This window comes from Pipistrellus kuhlii, unplaced genomic scaffold, assembly GCF_014108245.1.
Source record: "Pipistrellus kuhlii isolate mPipKuh1 unplaced genomic scaffold, mPipKuh1.p scaffold_m20_p_23, whole genome shotgun sequence".
In the NCBI taxonomy this organism is placed as follows: domain Eukaryota; kingdom Metazoa; phylum Chordata; class Mammalia; order Chiroptera; family Vespertilionidae; genus Pipistrellus; species Pipistrellus kuhlii.
The window spans coordinates 3,395,092-3,405,933 of record NW_023425522.1 but is presented as its reverse complement, the minus strand read 5'-3'; the positions used below and the strand labels follow the sequence as shown (position 1 = coordinate 3,405,933).

At 55.9% G+C, this 10,842-nt stretch overlaps 1 protein-coding gene across 1 annotated transcript in view; it reads left to right on the top strand.

Annotated features, from left to right (window-relative positions):
* The first annotated feature begins 2,072 nt into the window (after positions 1-2,072).
* Positions 2,073-10,842, top strand: part of HS3ST3B1 (heparan sulfate-glucosamine 3-sulfotransferase 3B1) — a 41,164-nt gene continuing 32,394 nt past the window's right edge. Inside the window, exon 1 of the mRNA XM_036451920.2 lies at positions 2,073-3,462. Coding sequence (XP_036307813.1) covers positions 2,900-3,462 — 563 coding nt within the window. The 5' untranslated portion in view covers positions 2,073-2,899. The remainder of the gene's footprint in view (positions 3,463-10,842) is intronic.

Genomic DNA, 10,842 nt, shown 5'->3' with positions numbered 1-10,842 from the left:
CCGCGTCACACTCCACCGGGAGCCGCTCCGACCCGGAGGCCGCGGACCCGAGTCCTCAGAGGCCCTTGGCTCCCCAGCCCCGCGCGCTCCCGGGGGGTTTCCGACGCCCACGTCTCCGGTTCCATTCCTTCCCTCCCCGCACCTAAACAGATCCGGTGGCTCCACTTGTAACTGCTTACACCCTTCCCCCTTTACACTAGACTTTGCTAACCCTACAGACAGAGACCGTTTTTTATTAGGATCATCAAATATTTTCTAAAACCATGATTCACACCCATCCGGGCCTGAAGTTAGACACATGGAAGCTACGGTTCTCCTGAACACAACACAGATCAGAAACCACTACCGCCCTCCTCCCCAAACCCACAAAAGTCATCAACTCGGGCCGCCTAAAGAGGGAAGACAATAACGTCATTCCCCATAAATAACGTGATTTGTAGATACACTCTTTGGAGACACTAACGTTCCCCTCTCATATTTCCAAAATAAAGGGTCAGGCTAATGCTCAGACACACATTCTCATCATCATCATCATTATCACCACACACAAACACACACACACACACACACACACACACACGCGCGCGCGCGCGCGCGCGCGCGGGGGGGGGGTTGGTGGTAAATTACTTCTTCTAAAGAACAAACACAACATCCTAGCGACAGGAGAAAAAGAAAAGAAAAGCTGGAAAAATTTCCCCTGCGAATGTAAAGGGGGGAGGGGGGGGGTCCTTTATCGGAATGATTTCTCCCTCCACAGTTTTGTCGGAAAGTATCTGGGGCTCAAAGTTGCTGCAAAAAGGTGGCGGGGAGCAGAGCCCGGCGCGGTCCCCAGGGTTCGAGGAACCTCCCCGGTCACGGCCACCGCTTTCGGGCACCTTTGCGAACCTGAGGGACCCAGGGCCTGCGTCCCGTCCCGGCTTTCTCTGTGCTCCAGCGGAGCAGGACCTCGGGGGCTTAGGGCACTTAGGGGACTTAGAGACATTCACTAAAAAGAAGAGGCCAGAGTGTCGGGGCTGGCAGCCGAGACAGAGGGCAGGGCTCAGGTCGGTTCCGCTGTGTCCGCAGCCAGCCGCGAATTGCAACCGGGCAGCGGCTCCGGGCGCGCACCTCGAGGGCGCACTCCGCCCGTCCCGCTGCCGCGGGTGGGGATCGGAAGGAACGCTCCGTCCCGGAACAGCCCGCCGCCCGCCGCCCGCCGCCCCGCCGGACCAGGTGACAGGCATTAGACCTTCTGAACCGGAGCTTCCGGAGCCTCCGCGTTCCGCGCGCCTGGTGAGGGGGCAGCATCCCTGCCCGCGCTTCCCGCTTCCCGCTTCCCGCCGCGGGCTCAGCGCCCCCGCCCGCCCGCGCCCCGGGGTACTTTTCAGGAAGAGACCAGGATAGCGGCTTCCAGTGGACTGACTCTAAATAAATGCAACTCAGGGGCCGGTCTTTAAAGTTTGGCATAAATTGGTGAGAAAACAGCACCTAATAATTAGTGTAACAGGCCAGCAAACCAAACTGTATCCTAAATGAAGGTGAACGGGCTTTATTATTAATCAGGGAAAAGGGAGGATTGAACCTTTTCTCCCAACTTAATGTCCCCAACAAACTCATATCCCCACAAAACTCTTTACAGGTGACTTTCACACTCACTTTCCCACAGGCCTTTATCTCCCTGATAATATCTCTTCCCACCCCAACCCCCCATTCACCCTCATCTTTCTCAGAAGTTTGGGCAATTGGGGTAGATTTTTTTCTGAGGGCAGTTTGTACCCATCCCAGCTAACGTGGCCAACCTAGAGAGATCAACTCCTAGCAAAGAATAAGAAAGCCATTAAAAATAAAAACCTGATAGCAATTTCCAAATATGCTTTCTACTTGAACTTCATTAACCTCCTACCCTCCCCCTGCACCCCAGCCTATGGATGGTTTTGGGTCTGCACTCATGTCTCATGTCTGGGTCCTGCAAGTTCCGTCTGACTATCGCTTCTCCAATCCCCTCCCTACTGCGCAACACACACACACACACACACACACACACACACACACACACACACACACACGTCGGGCGCCCGCCCACGAAACAACTGGATGGGACTTGCGTCCCGACCTCTGGGCTAGGACAGCGAGTGCGGAAATGCGCCGGGCGCCGAAGTGCACCCACCACTCGGTGGGGTCTGTCCCCTTCCAGCGCCGGCTTATGCCAGCATCCTCCTTCCCACCGCTCCTGTCACCCGTCCCTGGCTCCGCCCTCCCGACTCTGCAGCCAATAGAAACACCCGGCCACTTCCCTCCGCCCCAAACCCTTTCCACACCCCCGCTTCCCGGGAGCTGGTTGGCTGCTGGAGCCTCTGCCAAGCCGCTGTATTTGCATGGAGGCGCTGGGTCCTGGTAGGCGGAGCAGCCTGTCACTCCCGCCGGCCGGGCCCGCCCACCCAACCTCGGTCTCTACTCTTCCTGCGCAGTTCTCCGCAGCCTCCCTCCGCGAGGAAGTGCCGGGCTGCTCTCAGCAGCGGTTCGCGGGGCGGCGGGGAGGGAGGCAGCCCCGGGCCGCGGCCGTACGCACCGTCCGAGCGGCCAGGACACGGGAGCGCGGCGCCCTCCTGCCCCGGAGCGGGCCGTCGCGCCGTGAGAGCGGTCCCCAGCCCGGCAGCTGCCCGCCACCCCGACTTTCGATCCAGTTGCGGCTCCTCCCGGGCAACATGTCAAAAGCCGCGGCCGCTACAGCTGCTGCCGCCACCTGGGGAAGCGCAGCGGGAGCAGTGGCGGCGGTGGCCCGGGGCGCACGGGGGCAATAAAGCCCCCCCGCCCCCCACCGGGCGTCCGGAGGGCCGAGGACCCCTCTCCGCGCTCGCGGCTCCGGCGGGACCGGTGCCATGTGCTGAGCCATGCCCCTCGCCGCGCCCGCGGGCCGCGCATGGGGCAGCGCCTGAGCAGCAGCCGGCCCTGCCTCCATGCCCCCAGCTGGCTCCTGCCCCAGCCGCAGGCGCCCCCGCCGCCGGTGAGGAGGAGGCTCGCGCTGCTCTTCGCCATGCTGTGCGTCTGGCTCTACATGTTCCTGTACTCGTGCGCCGGCTCCTGCGCCGCCGCGCCGGGGCTGCTGCTGCTGGGCTCGGGCTCGGGGTCCCGCGCCGTCCACGACCCGCCCGCCCCGGCCCCGGGCTCCGACCACCGGGCTCTCCCGAAGCTGCTCTTCCAAACCGTCCCGACCACCCCGCTGGCGGCGGCCCCGGAGAGGGCCGAGGGCGCCACGAGCCCAGAGGAGCAGAGCCCCGAGGCGCCGGACTCCCCCAGCCCCATCTCCAGCTTCCTGAGCGGGTCCGGGAGCAAGCAGCTGCCGCAGGCCATCATCATCGGCGTGAAGAAGGGCGGCACGCGGGCGCTGCTGGAGTTCCTGCGAGTGCACCCCGACGTGCGCGCCGTGGGCGCCGAGCCCCACTTCTTCGACCGCAGCTACGACAAGGGCCTCGCCTGGTACCGGTGAGTTTCCCCGGCTGGGCCGGGGCCAGAGGCGCGCGCTGCTGCCCAGAACGGAGGAGGAGGAGGGAGACGTGGCTTGGGCTGGGGAAGTGACAGGGGTACAGTCTCGAACCCCCGAACTCCCGGGGGCGGAGAGAGGCTGAGAACGAATGCGTGGTGCCGGCCCGCTGCGGGGAGAACCTCACCCCTGCGCGGCACCGAGTGTTTCGGGAGACAGGGGTGGGTGGGTGAGGGGGTACTTTCCGCAACCCAGAGAAACTTCTCGAGCAGCTCTGGCAGCTCCGTGGCCCAGGGTGCCCTAGGAATGATCGGGAGAGCTCTCCGCAGAGAAGGGCGCTCCGGGAGGCATGCAGCCCTCTAACGGCGGCCGCGCCCCGGAGGAGTCCGTGCCGTGTGGCCGGGGTTTGACTCTGGAGCTCGGACCAACTTCTAAGGGCTCCGGCTCTCCTCCTGGGGATGTGGGTGGGAGGGACGGCGCCCGGCTCGGGCCGCCGGGAGGCTGGTCACGGCTTCGTTATCGTCCTCCTCCCTGCGGGAACCCGCACCCGAAGAGGGTCAGACTGGCTTCTCTGGACAGCCGCTCGGGCTGGGAGGGCGCGCTGGGCGGGCGGCCCGCGCCTCCACCTGGTGGCCGGGCGAGCGGCGGGCGCTGCGGGCGGACGGTGGGCGGCGGATGGTGGAGGGTGGAGGGTGGACGGTGGGTGGAGGAGGGTGGAACGGTGGACGGTGGACGGTGGATGGATGGCGGATGGTGGAACGGTGCTGGTCCCTGTCGGGCAAAGGCGCGCACTGCAGGCCGGAGCGAGTGCCGCGCGTCTGGCGAGGCATCTGGGCGACGCCTGCACGGCCGCCGGTTTCCGCCTTCCCTCCGGCTGGGGCGCAGGTCTCCACCGGCCCTTTACACGTCGGAGTGCGAAGAATATTGGGGGCCCTTGGATAAGAAATGTGGGTTTCCGAAAACTCGGTTCTTGAGTCGGTTGTGGGTCCGGTTCCAAAGGGACGGACGGGTAACCAGGACCTCCGCCAACGCCTCCGGCCGCTGCCTGTTTTGGGGTGAACGGTTCCTGTTTCTGGGATGAGTGGTTGGGTCGGTCCAGCTTCCGGTGAGACGCGGGACAGCGGAGGGTCCGGACTCCCACCTTCCCTCGGAAACTTCGTCGCCAGCCCTCCTCTCCCCACCTCTCCCCCAACCCGTCCCGGGCAGGACTCTGCCTTCTCACCGGCAGCCCTCCAGGCCCCGGAGCCTCCTGGAGGCTCGGGACTCAGAAAACCAACCCAGAGAGGCAACCTGACTTCCCTCCCGGCCCCCAGCCCCCTTTGGGCCCCTGGAGAGGACGGGAGATAAAAGGGGTCTGACTCAGGGGATTAAAGCCGCTATCCCCCCCCCCCCTTTTTTGTCCTTGATGTGTTTATTGTCCGCAGTTGTCCCAGTTCTGTCCCGAGGGTTAGCCAGCCCTGGCAGTCCCTCTTCCCACCGTCCAGGTCCTGACACCGGCTGCTCTGAAGGACGCCCGGGCTCCCGTCTGGCTCTGGCCCGCCGCTAAATCGGGCCGGGGCCGGTGCTCCCCTCGGTGTGTGTGTGTGTGTGTGTGTGTGTGTGTGTGTGTGTGTGTGTGTGTGTGCTGTTTTCCGCGGAGCCCAGAGGCGGGTGCCCGGGGCAGGCAGGTGCCGACTGGCACGTGGGGCCGCTCGGGCTGTTCGCTATTGTCATCGATCCTATTGTTGTTCTTCCACCGCCGCCCCGCTCCCGGTGCGGCCCGGCCCGGCGGCAGGGGGCACCGCTGGAGGCCGGGGGTCCGGGGTGCTGAGATCAGACGCCGGGCAGGGCCGGGCCGGGCCGGGCCTGGAGGATTGGCAGGAACTCGCCGGATCGCCCACGTCACCGGCTTTGAAGCACCTGGCAGCCGGTGGAAATCCCCGCCGGAGGATCCACGCGGTCTCCTGGGCTCCTGCCCTCCACCTGCTCCGCTCCTTTGATTGATCCAAACCGCGGAGTCAATTGATCCAAGTCCCTCCGGAAACCCGGGCGCAGCCGGAGCGGGACGGTGCCCCCGGGCCGCGCAGTGAGTGAGGCCGCCGGGCGCGGGGGCCGCGAGGGCTGGGGCCGGGGCCCCCGAGGCGGGGTTCCTCAGCGCCCCCTGTCCCGTCCCCCCAACATCTACCTAATCGGAGGAGCCAGGCTGTGCGGTGCAGGAGCCCCGAGGCCCGCGGCTGCGCCCCGGGGACCGCGCTGCGGAGGAGCACGCGGGGAGCGCGCAGGGCCACTCTGGCTCCGCGCTCCTGGCGGCTCCAGCACACGCCGGCCGGCCGCTGGGCTAGCGGATATCTTTAAGGATAAAGAAAGAAAAAAGAACTATTTCAAATGTTTTAATGGACATATTTTAGTTAATGAATAATTTTCGGGATGTCTGGGCAAATGTGTAGACTCACAGTTCTTTTGGAAGCGGCCGTTTTAGTTTTCTGTGACTGCCCCAGAGGGGACATCTGGCCCCGATGCTGGTAGTGAGAGCCGGTGCCGGGGGAACCCTGCGCCCTCCCAGCGGGGCAGGCGGTGCTGGCCGAGGTGTGTGTCCTGTGTCTGCCCGCGGTGAGTGCAGGCGGGCGGCAGATCGGAGAGGAGCACAAATAATAATTAACCTGAGAGAGTTGCAGTCAGACACGTGGTTCAAAGGAGTCCTCGCAGCCAGAAAATAGGAGAGAGGGGAAACATTTTGAAAGCAGGTAGGCATTTTGAAGGCATGATAGATAAAAACGATGGGCCTGGATGGTTGAACCCGGCTATGGGCATTATCATTCGCTGGAGAAGCAGATCTCGGCTGTCTGTGCCAAGTCCTCAATGGGTTTAATGGATTGGTACCCAGTCCTTCTGGTGGCCTAACCGGCCGCCTGGGCTCGGGCAGATTTGCAGTGAAGTCTCCGCAATTGACTGCAGTTCCTTCCCTCGGCCAGAACTGTTGTGGGATTGAAGGCTGTGGGATTGAAGGTGGTCACAGCGACGTGGAGCTGACCTCGCTGCTACCAGCCAGGGAGCAGCAGCTTTCTGCCACTGCCCTACCTGCTTAAAAGTCAAACGCGCCCTTCCTGAGTATATGTCTTAGTTTGGGATAAGACTCTTGTGGGTTTGCTTTTCCAGCTTATTTACCAGCTCTCTTCCTCCATCAGGCCTCTCAAACTGGGCATGTGCGGGTGAGCACCGCACGGGGTGACACACCAGGCCTCCAGCTCCTGTGGCAGGCTGTGTGTGGTTGAGAGCTCTGGGCTGTGAGCCTCCCAGATGCCAGGGTGGAGAAAGCACACACAAACCTGTACATCTAGGCTCTGAATATTGACTTTGTCTATTTTTGATTTGTTAATGATAGCAGGTTGGGAATTAAGTTAGCCAAATAGTGTGATTATTAATTTTTACCTAGAAATATGCCATAAACTTTCCAGAGCAGAAACCCATTCCCCATCTTGACTCTTCTTTTCATTTTGGTTGCACAAAATAATCTGACACTAATAATATGGCCACATTAAAAAAATGTGTGTGTGTGTGTGTGTTTATAATGCTGGTAGGTAACATTCCTGAATGTTTTCCCAATGTACCCGGTACTGTTCCAAATTTTACAGAATTAGCAAATGTATTCCTTAGTACAATCCTATGAGGTAGGTGCTTTCTGAGATGAAAAAACACAGGCACAGAGAAGTTAAGCAACTTTCCCAAGTTGTCCCAGCTAGTTAATGCAAGCTACTAACCTGGGCAGTCCTGCTCCAGGTCACTCTGCCATGCCCCCTCGCTTAAGGGGCCAAAAACATGATGGCAGTGATATATGATGCTTTCAAAACTGGGTTTGCTTTAAAGGAGCGTGAGTTTTCCAATATACTCTGCGACTTCAGTGTGCATTGCTCACTTTGTCAGTCACTTTAAAAAAATATCAGCTTCAGAACTGGCTCAAAGTGGGTTTATGACTAGAATGAGGATAATTACATCACCATGGCAGTCTCTTTTCTCTGCCAGCACTGGACAGTTAGAGTCAAAGGAGTCATTAAAATGACAAAAATATCCCTCAAGTGTAAAGGCTGAGAAAACAACGCAGGTCCCTGCGGAGAATAGATTTATTCTCTTGCATTTGCCCCCTTGTAAGGCTGGGAGGTGTGGAGGACATGGGGTTAAGAGAGATGCTCTAAAACTTCTGGGAGTGAATTTATTCATTTAAAAGAAATACAGCGCCATGAGTCAAGACAAAACTTATATTTAACTGGAAGACAATTGTAGCCAAACTTTGAGTAGAGTTCTTGAGACTTAGATTTTGAAACCCAGTAACTCCAGAAAATCTTCCTCCTGAAAGCGAGTGGATGAAAGGAGCAAGTTTTCCTACATTTTAAATCTAATAATGAATGCTGAGAAATCTAATTTCTCCCCTATTTGCCTAGTCTGTTTCTAACGACGTGGTGGCAAAGACTGCTTTCCTCTTCATGAAGGGATATTTGAGATAAGATCTGATTGGGGATAATCCTTTTTGAAGTAATTGTACTTTCAGTCCTGGTGCTTAAACCAAGTATGTAACTCACTTCAGGCTCCTGGGTGAAGATCAGAATTCTACATTTATATGCAACAATTTGAAATATGAACCATCATGTTACAAAGCTGTCAAGATTTATTAGCAAGACGGTGTAGCATGTGTTGAACTCTGTTTTTAATTAGGCACCTAAATTAGACCATAAAATGGTTGATTAATCTTTTACAAGTTGAGGGGAAAATATAACATAAATTAACCTAATCATAAGTGTTTTCCCAGATGCTCTCAGTTAATAAAATAGTCAGTATTTAATAGCAACCTATTTGTTTTAAATAAATAAAATGCTGAAATGTGTGAATTTAAATTACACGTATTATTTTTCCAAATGATATGTTACTATTGAACAGGTCTCTAAAAATTAGGTTATGCCCATGTCTTAAAAACTATTTAGTAAAAGAGAGTGCTACAATTTGACTAAGCTGACAAGGGTCCATTTGCCTTTTTTAATGGAGCCTGATTATTGAAAATTTACAATTTAATATAGACTAATATTTATAAAAGTCATTTCCAGCTAAAGTTTTGTTATTTGAAATTGTAAAGTGACCTGTCACAGCTTCTGTTTTTCTAGTTCGGTGCTTTATTTTTGTTTGAAGAAAAAACTTGGAGCTGAAAAATCAGTATGTCCCAAAACCTCATTTGAAATTTGTATGCCGATTTACCTTTCTGTTTAAAACACGTGGGACATAAGGTTTTCTGATTTCATAAGAATCACTCAAACTATTTAGAATTAAAAGTGCACCAGGAATTTTAAAGGAAACCCATCCGTCAGTTATTGCTAGGAATCAGGGAAGTGGCATTTATTTCAAGCTCAGAGCCTAAATGCTACTGGACTAGACCGCTTGCCTGCCTTGCCCTGTCAGTAGTTTCTGAATACTTTCCATTCTCACTCGATGAGCATGGAAATGAAGTTGACTGACAGAGCACAAAATGTCCACTTTGCAGGCAGAGCGTAATGAACATAGCTGCTGCTGTGAATAGAGTTAGTTTCCAAATAGGGTGCTATCTCTCTCATTTAACAGTCTGTGGTTTCAGACAGTAAGGGACACTTCATCCCCGGCTGCTGGGCTGGCCAGGAATCCCAGCAAAATGAATTCCCCAGCTATGTGGCACGTTTTCAAGGGTAATGAATACAAGCTGCTGCCTACCTCAAGTGAAAACATTTCCCATGATGGGAAAGAAACGAGATCCTGATATCTTCAAAAACTACTTGTAAGTAGAGCATGAAACTTTAAAAAAATATTTTAAACATTACCTGCTAGAACGCCCATGTTCTTCTGAAACAGTACCAAAACCTCACAACAAATTAAACACATGTTAGTGTTTCTTGAATTTTCTTTCTGATGTTAGATTTGGGGAAAAGTTCAGGAAGTGAGGAGCAATTACTAGCTTAATAATATGATAATAAATAATTTTCATGGCAGTCAAGAGGCTCTCTGAGTTAAAATAGTGCCCAATGCTAATAGACCCCTCATTCATTTTCTTTGTAGAGATACAAGTGCAGCTAATTTTCTACAAGTCATATCTGTAGTTTAAATTCTTCCTTGAAATGCCCACGTCTGTGCCTTCAAATATTAAAAATAGCCTAAGTTACTGGGTCATTAAAACGTTTACTTCAGTGTGCCATGGATAGAACATGTTTAAATAGTCAAACCGTACTGACAAGATTTGTTTGCCTCCTGAAGAAAGCTACTTTTAAAAATTATTTGTGCGGGTCTGTGCAGAGAGTTGGTTAAAGAGTTCTCGCCAGGGAGGAATTAATATTTCTTACAGTCGTTATAAAATTATGTATATGATTCACCATGACTGTAAGTTACTCAGTTACAGAACAGATACAATGTTTTTCTCCTAAATACAGCAAATGTGTTAAGTCTCCAGTTTAACATCAAATTGATTGCATTTAAACTGAGGCCAGACTATTCCATGAGCACTTTCAAACGCTTTTGGCCAGCATGTGAATTACTGCATGTGCATTCACCAAGCAGCAGATCTGGGGCCAGTGATGCAGAATTCCTGTTTCCTCCCCATCCTGGCCCCCCTGGCTGAGAAACCAGAAATGCCAAAAGGCTCTTCTGGGCCACACGAAGCTGGGGAAACGAACGGGGACTGATAAGACACGGGAAGGGAGCCGGGGAAGCAGCATTCTGTGCACGGGTCTCTCCAATGAATGGGCAGCGTGGCTCCGGACTGGCCCGGCGCGGCCACGTGTCCGCGGCTTCCCCGCTGCCGGAGGGGCGTTCGCGTCCGCCGATCCCGAGGTGGCCGAACCCGCGGCAGAGAAAATGGCTCCGTCTGCACGGCCGGGTCGCGGGGACAGCAGCATCTGGTGGCGGCTGCGCCGGGGGGACAGATGGTCGCGCGGCCGGGCGCCGGGGGCGGGGCCGGGGACCTGGCCCGGGGCTGCCCTGCGTCCGGGGTCGCCAGCCGCGGCCACGTGACCAGCCCGAGCCACGCTCCAGCCTCACCTGTTGAGCTGAGCTGGGGGGAGCGGCCCGCGCTCGCGGTGGGCGGGGCCCGAGGGTCGTGCCTGCACCGATTGGTCGTAGGGGCTGCAGGGAGACCAATGGTGTCCCGCCTGCTCTATAGCCCCGCCCATGCTTGAGCGGACTTCCCCGCTGCCTGGCCTTTGGTTCTGGGAGCTGAGTTGGCCCTGAACTGCCCTCGCCTTCCGAGCAGAGCTTATCCCCTGATCTATTGTGCTTCCTTCCTTCCTGCGTTCCTTTCCTCCCGGCCTCTTCCAAACCGTCCTGCACAGATGCCCCTCCTTGTGGAGGGGAGGTGCCTCTGGTCCGAAGTTTGCTTCTGTGGGGCTGAGCAGAGAGGA